The sequence below is a fragment of the Rhopalosiphum padi genome, chromosome 1 (assembly GCF_020882245.1).
Source record: "Rhopalosiphum padi isolate XX-2018 chromosome 1, ASM2088224v1, whole genome shotgun sequence".
NCBI lineage: Eukaryota > Metazoa > Arthropoda > Insecta > Hemiptera > Aphididae > Rhopalosiphum > Rhopalosiphum padi.
Genome location: NC_083597.1, coordinates 58,929,695 through 58,953,056, shown reverse-complemented (window position 1 = coordinate 58,953,056; position 23,362 = coordinate 58,929,695). Strand labels below are relative to the sequence as shown.

The 23,362-nt window shown below is 23.3% G+C and overlaps 1 protein-coding gene across 3 annotated transcripts in view; it reads right to left on the bottom strand.

Moving 5' to 3' along the window:
• LOC132918136 (limbic system-associated membrane protein-like) overlaps nucleotides 1–23,362 on the bottom strand; it is a 187,050-nt gene that overhangs the window by 73,771 nt on the left and 89,917 nt on the right. For all 3 annotated transcript variants that reach the window (XM_060979246.1, XM_060979247.1, XM_060979248.1), the window contains one exon: nucleotides 7,262–7,378. In XM_060979246.1, the coding sequence (XP_060835229.1) occupies nucleotides 7,262–7,378 (117 nt within the window). The remainder of the gene's footprint in view (nucleotides 1–7,261; nucleotides 7,379–23,362) is intronic.

The window sequence follows — 23,362 nt, the reverse complement described above, 5'->3', positions numbered from 1 at the left end:
ATTTCTATAGTTCGATTGATCGAATATTTTATTAATACCACAGAGAGTTAATTATAACTTAAAAATTAAATTCTAATGCGTCCGAAAAACCACGATGAAACTATTAGTTTTAAAATTTTGAATCTAAAAATAATAATAAATAAAAAAGGTATAATGTGTAAATCTAAAATATGTATTGTTATAACAATTGTTCGTTATAAACATTTGATATTATAAATTTGACAAAATAAGATATTTAAACAAAAAATAACCTTTTAATTAATTTACTTACAACAATTTTCAAATATTTGCATAAATTTTAAGTTTTTTTTATCCATATAATTCTATGGTAGGGACTATTATTAACAGCTGTATTATAATTATTGTCATATGCTATATACGATTTATTTTTGGAAAACATTAATTCAACTTCTTTATTAAAATAGAAAAATATATAACTCATAGTAATAAAAATATATAATAATAATATATCCTTAGAAATATATAGGGTGACAATAAGTGGTTTCCTTTAAAAGAATCGTTTACATAATATATGTTATATAGTATATACAATGATTTATCATTGAATCAAACTTAACACATCCATTTAAGTATACTTAATGTCTCAATACATATAATGTGTTAAACTCACATCTAATATATTATAGCAGAACGAATTTTCCGAATTTATTTTCATATTTAACTTACATTAAATTAATCTGGTTATTGAAATATCATTATTTTTTTTTCAAATTGTCTTATTAAATAATAACATAAACATTCATATTATCAATTTAATGTAATAAATTAATTATGTAAGTGTACGAACAGCATATCTTTATAAAATATAATTCTATTACTGTTATAATTTATTCGGATAATGTACTTAGGACGATTAAGCGATTTCTTCTATACGTCTTTATCAACAAATTAATATTTATTGATTCATTTATTATTGTTTGGTAAATTAAATTTATAACCAATATTATTCGACCATGTAGCTGTTCAGGATAATAATTTAAGTAGGATTAATTTGCATACTTGGATCAAGTATTCAGTATAATATTCTATTTATTCTATATATAAAATATATATTATAATATTATATGTTGTATAACATAATTATTATAAAAATAATTATCTGTTATTGAACTCTGTGTAAATAATAAGATAAAAAACATATACATAAGACAGGTAGCCTGCACTCTTAACTATTTTATTTGTGAGTTGGTGTAAATGGTAATATACATAATAATGAACATTTAATATATAATATAAGAAAATATGATAAATCATTGCGTATTATCAAAAATGGTTATGATGTGTTACGGTGTGTCAGACTATATTTTTAAAGATATTTTATTAGTATTTTTTCTAATAGTAGTACGGTATGTTGAACTAACTTTTGCCTAAAACATCCCATATATTATATTACATTATACAATATACACATTATTTATTATTTGTATTAACTTATAAATCAATACCAACGTACCCTAAAGTCGTGTGAATAGGTCCGTGGTATAAATAACTTAAAACTAGCATAAATACTTTGAAAATTTATTGCATTGTGTAGTTATAAAAATAATAATATAGCTATATGATGGCATACAATTTAAAATCTCTACAATTAATATTTAATATTATTTAATTCTAAACTTAAATCGTAAAGAACAAGTAATTTTTGTATCCAATTTCTCCTGTTTTAACTTAAATTTAAATATCCAACAAAAAGAAAAATGTGAAATACAAATGCATTTTCGATATTTTTAAATTGCAATAAAAACATTTTATGGAGAATCTCTAATAATATTTTGTAGTTTTTATACATACATACAAATATTTTATTAACAGAAAATCGAAAAAAAACAATAACAATTCGATTTTTTACTCATAAATAATTAAAATATTTTGAAAATTATATGGCATCTAGAAACAGCTAGTATAATCTTTAGTATAAAAATCAACTATTAACATTATATTGTGTATTTACGTATTGTACCTATACAGTTATTCATTTTTGATTTACAATAAAAGACACTGTCAAAATAACTTTTAATACTTTTTTTATGAAAATATTCCTGTTTTCTGTTTTAATTTTTTTTCTCCAGTATAATTTTTATTCGCCCTCTTAAAAGTACAAAATAGATGATAATGTTTTTATATTAATCCACCCTTAAAGATTGATGATTCTTTACTAGTCTTAAAAATGACGTTAGACACAAAATAAGAACAGCATTTTAAAAACCATACATTTATTGCTCTACTTAGAATAAAATAACACACAACAATAATACAGTACCTATAATACCTATAACAAATAATTAATGATATGAATACTATATTTTTACATCATTTCACGAAGCCTGTTTTCATTAATAATATAAGTGAGACATATTCTGTCAATACAGTGTATTATAAACTCTAATAAATAATAAATCACTTTTATTCTTCAAATATTCATACATATGAGGTTATTCATATTCATATATTTATAGTTTTTCATAAAATAATATTATTTCTTATAAGATTTAATTCAAATTATTATATATGTTTTAAAATGGTATAAAATGTATGAAATATATTAATAAATATTATTAAGCTACAGTTAAAATAAAAATTTAAAACCCACCAGGAAAAGTATGTTATTTAAATGTATATAAGAGTTTATAAGAGTTTTGTTTAATAAAGCAAAAAAACAAATTCATTTTGCTGAAAATTTGTATTGCGTAAATATTCCTGTTTCAGTAATTTTATTTTTTTCTGAAATATTTTTATGAGTAGGTACTAGTTTTTTTTTTTTTGACAAAGTATGTACAATTTGCTACCAAATATTACACTAAATATTGAAAATTTAAACCATTTTTGTGAAATTAAAAAATGTCTATAAAAAAACAAAAAAAAAATATCATTATTTAACCAATAGACATCATAAGGTCCAGAATCTAAAATAGGGGTTAATATTTATTTTTTGGATCACGTAGTATTAAAATAAATAATACTCCAAATACATATGAAGGAACTGAGTTTTCTATTGACACTATTTGGCTGATATATAAATTACTTTTATATTCGAAATATTAACACAACGTTATAGAGTTATTGACGTTACAGATATACTAAACTTTAACCTATTAAATTTAAATATATACACACATATATATGTATACAATGTTTATAATGCAGGTATTATGTATTAAGAACAGCAATGAAAAAAATTCACAAAAAATGTATTTGCATTTCCTTTTAAGTATTAATATACATTGTTCAGTGCAATAACGCATATAATATTATGAAATGTGTGGGTATTATGCACAAAATATGATAATTCAATTGATTACCATACATGCTAGAAATATAAAATTAGCAAACAAATAAGTTTTTTTTTCGCTCGGGTAAAAAAAAAACTGAATTAATATTTGTGTGCAGCTCAAACGCTTAAAAAATTGTTAGTTATAATATATATCTAAACTCATTGGTAACAAAATGTAAATTATTAAATTATGTTTAAATAAGAAATAAAATTAATTCCAATAATATTTGTATTAATAATTATGTACTATAATATCTTGAAATCTATCTTAATGTATGGTTTAATGCTGTTGTAGTAACTAACTATTTAAAACAAAAAGTTTAATTTAACATAATAATTATTACTTAACTACAATATGTTTATATATTATACACAATACTTTAGACAAATGCGTTGAAAGTGAATAAGACATATATTATTCTTGAATTCGCTGTAGTATTATTATCATTAACTTCTATAATTATTTTACTACTTTGAATATCATTCAACCATTGTAATAAAGTAAATTATATTATAAAAAATGTATCAAACAATGCATGTTGGATAATTAAACATTTTAAATATTTATAAAAAATAAATGATAAATTTGTAAGAATCTATTATATCTATTATATTTTTATTTAAATATACTCATATATATAAATTTGTAATTCATGTTTTTGTGATTTATTGGAAAGTATAATAACATGATTAGACTTTCTCAAGACACATATGGACATAATATATTCATTAAATAACTTTATTATCTGTTGTTTATATGACTTGTATTATATTTGATGTTCATATAATAAGAGTTTCTGACTATTTATTCGTTACATCCATTATTTTGAAAATAATTTTATAATTTATTGATGAATTTGATCACTAATTTGTAAAAAGGCATTAAAAAAACATACTTAAAACCTTATATTAAAGTGTAAGAAATTTTAAAATTGTATTATTATAAATACACAAATAGACAGATTTGTTGAAATTCAAATTTAAAAAAATCATATAAAAAATGATCCACAAAATAGAATATTTTGCTTTAAAATTGTCAATTTAATTAAACTATACATTTTTTTTTCGTTATTTTAATATTATACATATACCATATATTTTATATATATAATATATATATATATATATATATTTTACTATAAACCTTCAATATTTCTTCATATACTTCATATACTTCAAATTAATAATAATTATACAATATTACTATTTATTGAAAATGTATAGACAAAAAGTAACACCATAATATAATATCACAATACCTAATAATAATTTAAAATTAATTATTGATTTAAGTACACATAATTTATTAGATGTATTTTGATGGATGTAATAAATGTTATTAACAGAATTGTCTTTATGAATATTAATCAATTTGTTTTAAATAATAATAATAAAAAAAAAATATATTTCACGATGGCACCGGTTTTCAACAATTATTTACTGAGCACTCTCCTTTTTTTTATGAACTCGAGGTACTTTCTTTTACTTTTATTTCACTTTAACAATTAAAATATAATCGAAAATCAGCTACCAACATACTATAGATTATCTGTGAATTTTATTTTCGGAATTGTCCGGCGAACTCCATTATAAGGCGGACGCACAAACAGGTAAAATTCGTATTAAGATGACACTTATGTGAAGGCTAAGCTTATAGATGAACGAAACGATGGCATTGACATCGTCACATCGATAAAACGATGGCGATGTATTATTATTATGCTCAAAGAACAGCCATTCTCTTGCTATACCTATGTGTACGCTGTAAATGTAGTCTGTGGATGAGATTACTGCAGCAGTAATACGTGTATTATACACATCGTAATATGTGGGACGTGATATTTTTACAATATGTTCGACCGATATATGCAAATGAAAGCACTTAAAATGGAACGTGCAAACGGATAAAAATCTACCCACGATTGTCACCAAATCCTTTTGATTTTGTATAAATATTTTTTTTTTTTTTTTAATACCTTATACCTACCAAATATAATACCGGTATAATAACACACGGCGGTAACTAAATATACATTATTAAAACACGTGTTTACGGATTCTTCATACACGAAATTGTTACATTAATATTATTTTTAACGTGGTATAATGAACTGCAAGACGATATGGCATAATCAAATCGTCTAAAATTAAAATATGTTCATTTGAACAATTGTTTTGGCTTTGTAACCAGGACGCTATAATTCGGGTGTAATATAAATTTAATGGAGGGAAACAATTGGTAATAGTCACTGCGATTTCGTTGTGCAGCCTAATTTGTATATTTTGACGTCAATCGTTTTAATGTCGTACACATTTTTTTTTTTTATAGAAAAGTCGATTAAATCACCCAATGAAGCATGTTTTGTATTCTGTTAACGCCAACCCGCATGTGGGTAACATACGTTTTTTTCCGCCAATTTATTCAGCTCGTAAATCATTATTACTATTGTATTCTATTACGGGAATAAATTGTACAAAATACGTACGTATTTGCTACAACAACTTAATTTAATGATTAAATTGAAGTGGAAAAAATAAAACAATTATTACGATTTTAAAGCAATGACGAAAATATAATAATAATTATTTTTTTATTTTAATTACATTATTGCGTTAGTAATATTTTAAGATGTATGTAGTTGAAAAAATCAATGATTTAAATCATAATATAGTAATATTGCTAAACATTTTAAAATATTAATCAAATATTAATAATTTTAATAATTCATAATAATGATCGGCATTTCAATACAATAGTACTTTACTATTTATTGACAGAATTATGTGCGTTTGATATTTTTACATGACTGGGTCACTGGATAAAATAAATAGTTAAATCCCCTAACAGCGATGAAAGCTTATTAGAATTCACTTATTCGAAGCACTTGACATTTTTTTTTATTATTTATTTATTTATTGTATTGATAAATTACATACATACATGCATGTAGATTAATACAAATATTTAAACTCTAAAAATATAGCACTGATACATAAACGATTATTTCCGGAAGTTAGACTTGTTACCTAATAACTTTTAACTATACAAAAAAATTCAAAGAGTGATGATATTTTCATATTTATAAACACCAATTAATTATTTAAACGATTTGCCATCACCACATATTTTCTGAATTTAGACCCTTTAAATTAGGACACAGTAAAAAACGTATTTAAACACTTTATTAATTGTCATAAATGTTCCTGTTATAAATCATGTCGTCAAAAGTAGTGTACAACTATTTAAAAAATAAAAATACAATAAAGTAACTAAAACTTATCAAAAAATAATATTTATTACAATTCGACAGTGATTACTAAAAGAAATATCCTAAATAATATAGTTTTATCATCGATATTGAAGAACAAATTTAATTTAATACTTTTAAATATTTGCGTAAATATGAAATTAACTAACAGTTTTATATATTATATCTCGTGTCTAAATTATTATTATGATTTTTTTACCTTTAAATTAAAATATTTGAAAAATCGTAATAGTTAAAAAAATAAAATAATTGTATAAATGCTATAATAAGTTAATGATAAATGAGTACGAGGGACTGGGAGTAAAAATAAATAAAAAGTGTACTATATTTGATTATTTTTTATTTTATAAACTTAAATTTTACAATAAATTGTATTATCACATTAATATAATTAATTGGGTAGTCATTAATCAACCCAAAAAATATAAAAATTAATTTTGTTAAAAATTGTGTTTACATTATACCATAAAAATTAATAGAAAATATTACAAATTATAATCATTCGAAATCATTTTTTAATCATCAAACGATTACCACCATAATATATGTATGACCATATATTTTTTATCATATTACTTTGTATTGTGTAGATACATAAAAATACATTGCCTTCCCATATCCCATACATTAAATATTCTTATTGTACACAACTATTTAAAGATTTTAAAATAAAAAATGTTTCTAACTCTTTCATAATTACCTAAGAACTTTCTATGGTCGAAATCTTCGTACTTGGATATATCAGCAGTTTCATTGAAAGACCAGTATGGACTTATTTCTTCCTTGCTTATTTCAGCTGGAATTATCGGTTTTGCATCTGTAAACATTAAATTAAATTATGTTAACAGTCGAGTGATTTATTTATGCATTGCCATGAGGAGTCTAACGATATGCTAGAGCATATAATATATTGAGCGTATTATGTTTACGACGAAATATCTTGTAATTTTTTTTTTTTAATGGATTATTTAAAAAAAAAAAACTAATAAAGAACATTTCAGTTGACATTTCAAATGTGCTTTCGTCCTTCACGAATGATAGTACTACAGATATATAATTTATAACTATAACTATCTAAACAACCATACATAGATACTATGTAGACTGTAGATATAATTGTTGAAATAATTTTTAATTATATATTTATTATTGTCCAATTATTTTAAAGGCATATTGTAAAATATGGTTAAATTAAATACATCACACATTATGGCTTACATTATTATAATAAATATTTTTAATTATATTATATTTTTCCGTTTATAGTTATTTAAATTTATTATCTTATAATATTATTTTATTATTTAGATGTAACCATGTAACTAATATTTTTTTAACCAAATAAAAACATTGCTGGATTATTTTTCTGAATTATGAGTTGGAATTACGTTTAAAATGTTTGAGTAACTTTGAAACACAAATCCAAGAATTTGAAATATTAATAAACAAAAAAGTGCTTTTTTTTAAATAAAGTAAATAAATAACTCATTTAAGTTTTTCTAATATTCCATAAGTTTTTAGACGAGTACCGTAATAAATCCATAAGTTACAAATTAATCTAATTAAAATATAATTATGAAGTATAAGGTAGCCATTTAAATATTGTTTTAGAATCCTAAGGATAACAATTATTAGTGATAGCTCATGAGTGATAACTAATCTCTATAAATGTCATCATTATTAGGTGATTACTGATTATTATTATACTTGTGATATATTTAGAAGATACCAGATTTATATCATTTATCTTACAAAATAAATACAATCATAAAATAAATAAATATTTTTCTCGGATAAAACTATAATTATTTTATGAAACTTAATTTGTATGCTAATATTATACATATATTAAAAATTCATGTAAAGTATAGTTTTGATTTATATTATAATTTAAAACTATCAAACAATGAGTTCAAATATGTTTTATGACTATATTTTTTTTATTCGAATACAAATTACTATATTTTTGTTGTTTTAATATATATAAACTATTAAAAAATAATATGAATAAATGTTTTGATAAGCTAGTGAATAAATATAAACTCACTGTTAGAAGAATTGACTTGATCAATTTGTATAACAAAACGTAACATATTATGTTTAATTAACACTACTAAATAAAAATAGTATGAGATATCGCTTTGGTGGTAAAATAGTTTACTATTACAGTATTTCACCCGTGAATTCAAATAAATTTTAATATAAATAATGTCATTAAAATGTATACTAACGCTCTTTATTACACTACCCAGTATTTCAATATCCAATTGATAGAATAATATGCCATAACCTTAAAAGAGTAAATCTTCGATTAAGATTCAGCGGAATTTGTTTTGTAGAAATTCAGATACATATATACTTGACTAATGTTAAGTATCAAAAAACATACGGCGAATAGGACAAATTGTTTCAATGTTTTAATCGAAATTATACTCGCGGTGTTAATTCACGTTATGGTAATTTATCACTAAAGTTCGCTAGAGTTTATTATAAAGTTTGTCGTTGTAACAAGTTCGCAAGAAGGATTTTACGACTAAAAGCATTTATTATGCGCTACAGGAAGTGAAAATGTTTTCCATTTTTTTTTCCGGATGTCATTTTTATTCTTATTGCAAAACATCAACGTTTCAAGTCGTAACTAGTTCAATGTATGTATAAAGCAACTTTAAACTGATTTTATCAGTGTAAGATGATATTATGTACAACAATAATATAACATTTTACACATTGTTAACAAAAAAAATTAAATAAATAAATATTTGACTGTAAGGTAATAGTACTTTGTTATGGGATATTTCATTGTAATCACAGTTTAACTGTGTTAAATTTGAATTCGATGATAAATTATTACATACAAAAACGATTCTAATTGGATATATTATTTTAGTCTATATATTTTCTTAATACCTTTATTTATATTTTTATACAATATTAACAAATTATTTTTTTATTAATAGTAATGGAAAGTTATGCTATTTTTTTCCAAAAACAGATCATATTATAAAATATCATTAACTATTATAATAAATTCTAAGAAAATAGCGACATTCAGTAGAATTGTGTATAAACGTTCATACAATTTAAAATTTAAAACCTAAAATCAATATTTAATATATTTTTTTTATAATTTACAAATAGTCTAGAAATTTTTATTATTTAATATCAAATTTAGTCAAAATTTACGTTTGAAATTTATATTTTTTTTTTTTTGTGTTTAGGTTGCTGTAAGAAATTCTTATAAATAACCAGTGTTTTTCATTATCTAAGTACAAACATTTATCTCAAATATTTACTTTCAATAAATATTTTATAAGTTTTAAGATTTTTTATTTATTTTCATGTAAAGTATCAATGAATTATCTGTTTTTACGTAAATATAGTTTTGTGGAAAAAACATTGTATTCAATGTTCAACCTTGACGTGTTAAAATTAAAAAAAGTATAAATAGGTTAAAATTAGTCAAAATGTTTTGAAATTTTCATTATATTATACCGAAAATTATAATTTATGTAAGTAATAGTGAAGTATTTCAAGTTTTTAAATAAAAAATTATTTCAAAAACTTAGTCAAATTTAATATTTAGATTGTCTAAGGATACTAGTAGTAAATTATAACTGTACTTTCTGGTTGAATTACAGTTCAAATGGTACTTGTTTATTATATGAATGATAACTATTATTATTTTAGGCCAGAACAATATGCATCTCGCTCAGAATACTTAACTAAAAACCAACTAGGCCAAACTATTCAATGAGTTATCAATCTCCTTCAAGAATGGTTTACTGCCATTTAAATATTTAATTTGACTTTGAAAAGGCATTTGATTAAGTTTGGCACAAAGGCATACTTTATAAACTACCATAAACAAAATATTCCCGGTTCATAAAATAATGTACTTTTTCATGCAAGGTAATACCTGAGTCGAAGTTCCACAACGTCCATATCAATCCCCCCTACTATTTTATATTTATATAATTAACACGCCTTCAACAAATAGAATATAAACACACAATATTTGTAGACGACACTGTGTTCATTCATTCTAGCATGAAACAATATCATATAATAAACTAAATCCAAGTTCAGTTGAACGTTGGTGACCATTCAATACAGCCTGGAGGTAACTACCAGATAAAGATTTTGACTAACCTGACAGGGACAGCAGTGCTTTATACTGAACTAAAAATATGCAGTGTAAGACGTATAAAAATAAATGGACAAGACGTTGAATGGAACAGGTGCATCGAATACCTTGGAGTGACATTTGACTTAAACTCACATTTCACAAACATGGCACAAATATTTAAAGTTATGCAAGAATAATTTTCGTGACGACCTTGTACTTAACTCAAAAATTTACCTATCATATTGCTACTCTTCAACGGAGTACCAAGCAATACAATACATCCAGTTAACTCGTAGGTACACATATAGTGCATCAACATGACAGAATAGTCATCATCGATTTAAAGGTACTACAACTATATTTTTGTACTACCCCACTTCACTTATCGAAATCTTACCACCTGAGTGAGCACCACTAAAAACTCCACTTTTTTAAGTGTGCACATTTTCGCAATTCTTTCAGGCTATTTTTTCGTGTTTAAGTTATTTGAATTTAAAACAGTTGTTGGTAATACAGAGTCGTTTCACTACCAGTCGGGCGATTTTAGGACCACTAACTTAATCGTTTTATTGGTCAAGTCTCACTGGATGAAATCAAACCTTTTATACCAACTACACTTAGATATATAATATTAAAATAAACCAAATAAATAAGTTAAACCAATGAGTGATATTAATATAAACGAAGGTAGTACACCAACATTTTATGCGTCGTTTTAAAATACACGAAAATGGGGATAATACATTTTGACCCGAACCAAATCAATAGTATAAGACTATAAGACGTTTGTATTAACTGCTTGTTATTTTTTTATAAAGATATAATTCGAATTATAACAACAGTTCATCTATTAAGTATAATGTATGATGATATTTTATTTTGGATAAAATACAACGGAAACCGTCCAATACACACGTCTCGTACTCCCACTGTATCGTTTTAAGTACACTATTTGTAACATAATGAGTAAACATTAGTCATAGTGTTCCAAGTCACTACTCAAGTTCCATTTCACTCGCTTTGACGGTACATAAGCAAATGCCAAACACTGAGATTATACTACAAAGAACTTAAAGAAGATGAAATTGTTCACATTAGTATTCTCATAATAGTAAAAAGCAATGTAACAACTCAAACTATCCTCATCTATATTAAAATATTTAGGGTTAACATTAAAATAACGAATTACATAGTAGAATAAAGTCTACTAGGTTAGGCTATCTAGCCTTTTTTAGTTCACTAAAAATATTTGTCAATAATCATAAATAAACACATATCAATACTAAGATTCTTATTTATAAATGCATAATAATTAAAAACACATCTACACTATGAGCTCTCAACTATCGAAATGCAAAAAAATACATCAACGAAATTAAAACTTTACAAAATATTTCACTAGAAAAATTTTACAAATGAATCTACACTCATATTTTAATCTTCCACTGTTCAGTCCTCATGATTTCTGGTTATCAACCAGGACGTATTAAATGTTAATGGTGCTATGTGAACGATCTACTAGATATATATATCAAAATCTTGTAATTAGGTAACAATAATTACAAATTAAACAATAAAATTTAAAAAATTACTTTGAGATTGTCATTAGCCGTTGCCCTTTCTTTTCTCAATGTTTGTTTGCTTGTTTATATACCCACATATTTTTTTTTAATGTGTAATATTGTAATGTATTTTATCGTATATTTGTTGTACAAACAAAAATAAAGTTAAAAAAATACATAATATTATAAAATACATTACATACTGAGGTTATAAACAAAGTTTTAAAATACAATGTAAAGGAAAATTTGAATTTATTTGATATTCAATTTCTGAAATGATAATCAGCCCAGTATTTTAAATTACATATTTTTTATTAGTATAATGATATAATATTATAATGCGTATGCCATAATATAATTTTAATACACATTAAATGATGTATATCATTAATATAACAATGGTTTACATATATATATACTGTATAATGTATATATTTTTAATATATTTCTAAAAAAACGAATACCATGTATAATAATATAGTATAAACCACAAAATAGAAACCTAGTAATAATTATAATAAATAATAATAATTAGCTGTTATTAACGTATAAGTCAATACCGACATACCGTAAACGATGTGAATAGGAATAAGGTAGAGGTATTTTGAAAATCCCATTGTTTAAAGTAAATAATATATCAAATGGCAAACGATTCAAGCCCCGGCGAACAATATTTTTAGAATTAAAAAAAATCTCTAAAATCGTGATTTTTTTAATTTAAATATTTAAACAAAACTGAACTTTAGAAAGAACTGGAAATTAATTCAATTTACATACTACCTAGATATAATTCTCTAGGAAAAAATTTAAAAATAAAGTAAATAAATAATACACGCACATCATTGTAAAGCCAAAACGTACATGGCATTAATAAAAATCTAAAGTAAGGAAAACAATACAACGAAATATAAACAAAATTATAATTTATGACAAAATATTTTTTTTTGTAGTATAAAACAAAATATATGCCTAAAAACTATTTATTTGTTATTTAATTATTAGTAATACAGATATCTGTATTAGCATTTTCTAGGCATGATATTATTTATAAATATTTTGACTCTTTTAAATCTATTTTTTAGGCATTTTAAATTATTTTAAATGTTTTTAATTTATTTTTTATTAATATATTATACAATTATTTTTTCTGAGTAAAAAAAAATATTTAACATCAATACACATACTATTATATTTTATAAATATTCGAAAAAAAATTTTTTTCAAAAAATAAAAATGTTAGTAATTTTATTCAAAAAACAAAATATTACTCACGCGGAGCTGAAAATTTTCACCATTATGTAGCTATACTATAAATTTCTAAAAATAAACTTTAATAGATGTTCAAATTATTTAAATTAATTTTAAGCATTTATATCATGAACAGATTTAGATTGTTCTATGATTTTTTTTTATAAGTAAATATAAAAAAAAGATCTTAATATTTATTATATGATAATAAATGCAAAATATTTATTTAATAAATTTGTCTGACCACTTAACGTTTACTGAAGTATACTTAAAATAAATTATTAATAACAATAAAAATATCTTTGAAAGATGAAAATCCGTCTCCGCTCTTTTTCGTAGGTATTTAATATGATTTATCATTGAATTTAACACATTCATTACAGTGACCGACTCGATGACAAGGTAGGTACGTCTAACACTGTTACTATACAGCAGAGTAACTTATCCGAATTTTTGCATGTAGACTTAAAAAATACATATAAAACAAAATATAACAAGTGTTATATTGAATTATATTTTTTCAGAATGATAATTCTATGGCATTTCCAACCCTTTGTAACATTATATCGCCATAATAGCAAAGGCAACTCGAACATACATCTCTGCCTTTCACATATCACAACGAGTGGTTTAAAAACCCCACCCAGCACTTAAACGTATCCTTTGATAGTAAGAAAATGAGAGAATTATATAAATAATGTTTTAAAGTTTCTTGATGATTCGTTTTAAAGAAGTATGATGTCAGGAGCTGTTTCCTGTTGTTCTATTTCTGTTTTGTATAAGTATTATCTATTCCATGATCCATTCATCATAAAATAATTTATGTGTTATGCCTAATTTATATAAGTATTATTATTATATTTATAGATTACAGAGATGAGTAAAAAAATAATAAAACACTAATAATATACCGGTAATATGTTTATTCAATACCTGCACTGTACAGTACAGCATAGCGGTTACTTACTGCTTGGTGGCTTTATTTATTTATTTGTATACTAATTTTAGTGAATTTGGTTTAAATGGTTAAAAAAGGTATACAATTTAAGAATTTAAGTATAAATCACAATGTATAAATTCTATAAACATCAATAAATCAATATACAACGGGTTTTTTTTTAATGCTTTATTTATGTTATATAACAAACTTTGTATGATAGTGTATTCATATTATGCATCTTTAATTAAAAAATAATTATTAAAACTAACGATTAATTTACTTTGTATAGCAATTGAATTGCAACCACTTATGCGGTTAGAGGAAATAAATCACATCATAAAAATGGTAGAAATTACAAAAATGTAATACAGATGCATTATGATAACTATAGTTTTTAAATATCAAAACACTACCATTTTAGATAACTTACCATCATATAATACATAATAATTATTATTATCGCATAATAATATGTTCTAAAATTTTAATTATAATATATAAGACAAAAAATATTGAAAATATAAACTAAAGCGTCGAAAACTTGTGCTAAAATGCGAAATAAGAAGGCTAATTTATATATTAATCATTAATATAATCTTATTAAAAAATAAAACTTATAATTCACCCATTGCGCTAGTTTAACAAGAATTTTATCATTTTTTTTAATTTTAGCGTTGGATATCGGAACAGCAATTTTTTAATTTTTTTAAGTATAACTAACCATTTATTTCACCATATTTAATAATACCAAACTTAGTCTAACCATAACATCTTTCGAAGTTTTGACCTCCTTCTTTTGAATGGAACTTCATAATATAATGTTTCGCTTATAAAGTTGTATCAGATTGTGATAACTGATAAGTGTATGAAATGTTAGATAGTAAATTATAGAAGAAATATTAATTCTCATATAAGTTTTCTTTTGATTTGTTTCTAATGTATAAACTTACATAAATATCTAATTAAAGTATTTTATAGTTAATCATTTTAGATATAGACTGTATAATTCCATATTAACAAACGATTATTACTATACCTAACTACCTAAGTCATCAGGTTTGTATTTTTAAATGATTGCATTTATTTTATAGCGCTAAATAGCAAATTGTTTTTAAAACATGTTATTGCAATCACATAATTTAATAATTATTAGCATTCAGAATGATGCAGTTGGACATTAATTATTCAAACAATAATTACAAACCATTTTAATAGCATTGTAAAAACCACTTTAAATAAATAAACATTTACAGGTATACAATATACATAATTATTAATTTAAAAAGTAATGAGTTCTTTAGAATTCATTTTAATTAATTTATGATATCACATCATCAGTTAGATTACAATATTTGACTATCACTTAAATTTGGTAATAAATATTATGTGAAAATTATTTAGATTTGATTGTTTTATGGTTGTATATTTTGGTCTGATGTTCGTCTCTTCTCTCTTGCATTTATAATTACAATCTCTGAAATTCTTTAGCAAGTAATTTGGGTAGTTTAAACAATTACAAATCCAATTAAGGTGTATGTGGATATTATGTTTATTTTATTATATCCATAAAAATAACTATTGTAGATAGTTGTTCGTTTATATAAATTTTAGGTTTCTCGTTGATGTTAGTTTACATAATATTTATGTTTATAAAAGGAAAACAATTTATTAGTTTTATAGAATTAATTGTACAATGATTTCCTTACATCGTAATTTATAATACTAAACTAATAAAAGAAGTAATAAATAAATAAACAAATTTAAATTGGAAAAATATTTCAGTTATTTTAATTAAATTATTAAGATTATTTTATACCTAAACAGCTTTTTTAATGATTTATAATTTTATTTATCTGATTAGGAAAATATAATTTATAATTTAATCCTTAGTTATTACTAAAAAAAAAAAAATTTCCTTTTGGTTTATTACTACTAAAAATGCAGTTATTATTCTTATTAAAAACTATATATTTATTAATTCTCCTGATATTTATTGGTTATACGTTATAATTAATGCTAGTCGTCTGACTCATACTTTAAAGTTTTATAAACCTCTAAAAAAGTACTAATAATGAAAAAAGGTCCTATAAATACTAAAAAGCAGCAAAAATCCTAAATTAAAGTATGAACAATTATTTTAAAATTCTTTAAAATACCTTTTATTTAAAATTTAAATGAATTAAAATAATATATTATCTGATATTATGAATATTACCTAACCTATAGGATAGTCAAAAATCTAATTTCTAATAGGTGTTCGTGATTACGTATTAAATACTTGAAATAATAAAAGAGTTGTATTAATCAAATGCATACCAATTATAGCTTCATATTATAATATGTATATAAAAACAAAAAAATCAAATTCCAGCATAATGCAAACTCAATGTTTAACCATCTTAAAAAATATCTACATTAATAAAAAACTGTGAGCATAATAGTTCATTATCTATAATAGTAGTTTCAATAACAGTTAACATGGTGACCTTATTAAAATCTAAGCTATACATGGCTATAAACATGAAAATTTGTTATAATCTTTGTTATCCCAGGTATTTTCAAGGCAGAGAAAATGATTAGCAAACATTTTCTTTCATCTGTTTTATTGTTTTATCTTTCCATTTTCATGTAAATAAATTATTTAATTATATGAAGGTCATTATATTATAAGAATCATTACACTAAAATTAATAATAGATAATGGATAATTCGTTTAATTATAGTTGATAATATATTATTATCGTAATACAGGGGGATTGGAACCATAGGTTTAATGTTTATTCAAAATATATTGAAAATATTAGAACTGGAACTTTACCGGAAGCCTTATTAGATTTTTTTAAGAACCTAAAACGCAGCGGATACCGACATTTATTGACAAAAGATTTTTTGTGTTTTTTTTTACTACAATTTTATGTAGGTAAACAGTTGTTCACCCCTTCGTTTTTCATAACCCGTCGTAATAATGATTTCCGTATAGTTTTGAATAACGACAACGGTGACGTTGATAACTAATAAAATAATTATTAAAACCATTATAAATAATATGCTCTCGTATAAATTATAATCAAATAATTGTGACATTCGCTAATACTAATACATATAAATAAATATCTATTTATCAGTGGCGCAACCGGTAGGTGGTGGGGGTGGGGGGGTTAAAGGGTTGTAACCCCTCCCGAAATTTCTCCGAGGCCTAGTATAATAACCTATGCACTTATCTTATGTATAATATATATTGTAATAATTAACCCCCCACCATGAAATGTTTTTCTAGTTGCATCACTACTATTTATAAACACAAAATTTACATTTCAGTAATAACTGTTATTATTCGTATTATAATATATGCTTATTGCTTAATAAACAATGAACCTTTTCTTATAAAAATAAAATAGCGTATTAAACCAAAACATTACTAATAATACATTTAACTGTTGACATAACACCTTTTCTGTTTGTTTTGGGAGTTGTGGCTGTATATAACGCAAGCAATGGGTCGTTACAGTTACAATGTTTGTAATTTCTACTGACTTGGTTCCTATATACAATACCATATAAATAACTAAACTGACATTCACTAAAAAATAAAAAGTAAAACAATACTTGAAGTGAGTATGAAAAGAAAATAAGCAAATAATAATGAAAAATAAATAAAAATAAGATTGACATTGATGATAAATATCACTTTAAGTTAGGTACACAACATCTATAAATTATATAAAGCGCACGCATATATATTAATATATATATATATATATATATATATATATATACTGTATCATATTCGTCCACCATTAAATATAAGTTTAAATAAAATAAAAATGTATCGTGTCTATGAACACACACCTATCGTAGAATGAATACAACCCGAGTTAACTAGACATCGATTAGTATTATGAATGAGGAGGTCTTTAAATGAAAATCATAAAAATAAATAAAATAAACAATACATAAACATTAATTGTACCTATTTATTATTAATTTATAATTGTATATGCATTTATTAGATTAAGAAAAATAAAAAAATTGTTATGTCATTTTTATGATAATATTTTTTAGTAACACCATAATATACGTGTAAATATAATATTATTATGATTATTTTGACAACGACATTTTGTTTAAATTCATATGTAGGTATTTATTATAGGTATATACAGCAATAAATAACGATATAAATGAACAACGTCGTAACAACTGAAATTCAATATCACGTATTAAACACCCATGTATCTTTATTGTACTTTTTATAAAATCATTGTTATATGAACGAAACATTCAGAATAAAACGTCATAGAAGCTATATTGCTACGGAGCAATAACCATTTTGTCGACATGACGGCTTTTGCAGTGTTCATAAGTCGCAAGGTCAGAAGGGTGAATACGTGGAGTACCAATTGTTACAGAAATTCCCATGGAAAACTATTTCAAATTTAAACTTTCTTGAGACACATGTGCTTTGCACATTTAATTAGATACGTGGCGCCACTTTGCTTGGTGGTATAGCGTACGAGCGGTGATAGAACAGTTCTGGTAAAACGTAGTGCGTAATATTTTATTTCGTGTTTAACGACTGAAAAATTCATGTAACGACGTCAATTCACTAAAACCTATCTTGTAAGTTGATAGGCAGAAAAAGTATGTACACTAACGAACAGACGTTAGGCGCCGCGCTGGAAATATCATTGCGAAAATGACTACCATCAATTTGTTTCGTCGTTAAACCGAACGTAACGTCGAGGTAATCAATAGGCACGGTCACGAGAGCAGAAAAATTGTCTAATTTACAGTTTTCGAATTCCTGTCGCGTCGAAAATAATTGAATATTCTTAGTACAGTGTCATGGTTCAAGAATGACGATCTGTTAATAACGTTTTCCATAACGCGATTTTGTGAGCGTGTTATCTTCAAATCACTTCTACGATTTGTTCACACTGTTTGTTTTTTTTAAACAAATTAAAAAAAAAAATCCATACAAAAACACCGAGTTTTATAATGATAAGCTACGTCAAAGAAACGTAAAACAACATTGTGATGCTTTAGTACGGCATTATAATATATAATTCAAATGCAATTATAAACGCTCGAACTAGTCGAACTATATATTATTATGTCTAAATCACATGGAAACTCTATGTGTTTCACCTCCATCGGACGTTGATATAATATATTAATTAATTATATATGTACACATTATATAGGAAACACATGAAAGCGATTTTCGTGTAATTAAAATATTCAGAACGAAACGTAGGTATAATTACTGTATGTATTGAACTTTATTTGAAGTTTCTAAATGTGTAACGATTTTACTATTGTAACATGAATTTTATTTCTATTGCTAAAAGTGATCAAAAAAATTAAAAACTTTCAAAATCCAACCACGTCATCACTGTTGATTACATATTTTATCTGTTAATAAAATTCCATGCAGATTTACGATAAAAAAAAAATATGGATTATTCATCAAGTGCTAAGTACCAATAATAATATAAAAATCAATATTTTCTGTTATGTGTTGTAAAAAACTTTGTTCATTAGCTCAAATTACGTGTGGTTTGTATTATATTATATTCAGTTATTTGTTATATTAATTCGGATCAATAATATTACTTATAAATAAAATTGAAAATTATAGTAGATGAACGTTTTAATATATTATATTTAGATAATTGGATGTATTATATTATACTATATTTGTAAAGTTCTAAATTGTTTTTCTATTCTATACGATAATAGTATTATAAGTTAAAGTATACTATTACTTTCCAAAATCCAAAAGTATAGTATAAAAAAGGTAAAAAAAAATAAAAAAAAAATAAGAAGATAATTCCACAAATAGTAATTCCATTCAAATCAAAACAAAATAAATAATAACAGAACTTATATAGGTAATACCAAGACCACTATAAAACCGATTAACAATCGGAATTTTTATATTCCATTTTGTTGTTATATTTTTTTTTAATTTTTTGTCTTGCAAAGACTAAGTCTTCTTCATCTATAATAGTAAATTGTCTATTTTAATCTTTTTTTTTTTTAATAAAAATAATACCTACCTATTTATTAGATTTATAAAATAAATCGAGATAAAAACTACGTTAATTGGTTTGGTATATGTTACTAGATAATAGATAAACATTATATAAAAATAATTTAAAAATTAGAGTAAAAATAAAATTTTTATTTAACATTTAAATGGTTAACGTTATATTCTGGAAAGGCGAGAATATTTCCCATTGTTAAATTATATTTTTGAGAGCTAACCCCAAAATTGTACTTTGATAAATTATCATGTATGCTTATAGCACCTATTGTAGCTTGATTAATATTATTTTTATATAAAAAAAATATTTTATAATAATCATAATAATAATTGAAGAATATTATATTATTTAAAATTTAAATCTCTCCGTTCAATTTCCTTTTATTGTTTTAAACAGTTTAATAGACCGTTCAATCAAATTTAATTAATATTTATTTGCATTTTAATATTTAATACTTTAATAAAGACAATTTCATTATTAATTAAGGATATCAATTGTAATCGGGAATACAATAATGCATGATTTCACTAATACCCATTAGAATTTAACAAATCCTTAAAAGATTTTACAGTCTCTTTAACATTAAACTGTCCATACAAATCGGAATTAACTGTCTAAACAACATTATATTTTAATGAGTTGTTAAAATTTTCAAAGTGTTTTAAGTACCAATATTATTGTACCGATGCTTTATAAATAATATGAAAAAAAGCTACACAACAGCGCTATAACATAATGAAAATTACAATTTGTATTATGCTGACCCACGTTTTTATCGGAATTGATTTTTAAAAGGCGGTATTAATTACCTCGGGTAGTTGATAATATGATTTATATGATTTATATTTTCGCTTTTCTCTCGATTGGTCGCTTTGTGATAAGTGCCTTATAGTTTATCGTTTATCTAAAGCTGTATGTACATTCGTGTATTTGTGCTTTATACATTTATACTGAGAATTCAATTGCTGTAGCTTGTAACGTACTATATCTAAAGATTAAAATAATGTATATAGTTGATACATGTCGGAATTCAGAACTATCAGTTATCAACAAATCAAAATTGAGGAAAATTAATTAATAATAAATACATTTTGCTAGTGCGATAGAAGGTTCATATTATCCAAGATCATACCTACATTATTATAATTTTCATTTACAGTATAAATGTATGTTTAATCGATTTAACGGTGGATATTTAAATTAATATTGTGTCACAAGTGTTTTATGTAGATAAACAAAGTTTTAGATCGAAAGTTTTAGTAAATATTGCAGTGTATGTACTTATTATATTATAGATTCGTCATTTATTTGTAATACATTTTGTTTTAATTTAATCCCGGAGAATTGTATAATAATATGCCAATAAGTAATAATCAGTATGTTTTCATATTTTTCAAGCCATTTATTATATTGTGTTATAGTTTTCTCTTATTCAAACATCAGCATTTTAATAATATAACATAATTTATTTAAAACATAAGTAGGTACATTATGAGTTCTCTAGTTTCTATTTTTTTTATTTTTTTTACGTCTCACGATGTCTTACACATTTTCATAACTAAAAACACTACTCTTACACATAATACACCGAGAACACTATTTTTAGTGATAAACATAATATCTAATATGTACTTTTAATTAATTCAAACAGTGCTCTGTTTAGCTGTTTAATTTTAAATGCTCAAAAAAAAAAAAAAAATCCTTTACAATATTATGGCTTTCATTGGTAAATAAATCTAATATTGGTACATAAGTTTATATCATATTCATATTATAATTTAAATATATCGTAAAATATTGATAAATACCTTTAATTTTTAATAAAATAATTATAAAATAAATATCTGTGATCTAACAAATTAATTTACAATACCAAACATTTCCTAAATATAAATATTAAATACTAGGTATGAGAGGTTTCTAGAAATCACAGATAACACACATAATACGTGTCCCCCGTATAATTGGAAGATTATATAATACTCATTTTTTTCTATGTTATATTGATTATTAATGTACAACATTTTTCAAGTTATATCTTTAAAAAAATTTAAAAATAGTTATAAAAGATCATTAAAAATAATGTCAGGTAAGTAATTAGAAAAAGATAAATGCTAAAATTCGTTCGGGAAAGTGTCATCAGCTTATTGTCAATTTTAATAATTTTTTAGGTATTTGCGCTTTGTAAAACTGAAACATCAGAACCAAAAATGTTATTATTTTTTTTTTTTATAGAAAATATGAAATATAATTGATTAATGATATTTGGTTTTATTTATGTGTGTTTATAACATTGAAAAGTCTTCAAATTTGTGGCTGATTTTTCGTTTACCGTAGCTCCGATTAAAAATTAAATACATGGTGCTTCATATTTTATTACGTAAAATTACTATATTTTTTTGTTCAAAGCAGGGAATACAGTTTTTGATGAGTGTTTATTGTAAAATAAAATGTTAAATCAACTAGTTGATTTTTTTTTAATTGAATATTTTTATAATATATGAAACCTAGATGATTGCTTTAAATATTTTAAAATATTTTTACAATGTGAAATGTTTATTTTTTATAATTTAATACATTTTAACTCTTTTTGGATGAATATAGTCATATATACTTTGTTCATATCTGAAAACTTGTTCTCAGTTACCACATTATTCCTTGTATACAATGCAATTTTTTTTTATAATTTATCTTAAAATATTATTGTCTTTAAATATATATTTATTTGTTACTAACCCTTAAATTACGATGGTTCTATTATTTTTTAATTTTTGAAATATATTACCAATGGAAATTCAACAAAAATATCTATTAATTTTAATTTCACAGTTAATTAACAATTTTAAAATTAAACATATTATACTCGTATAATCAA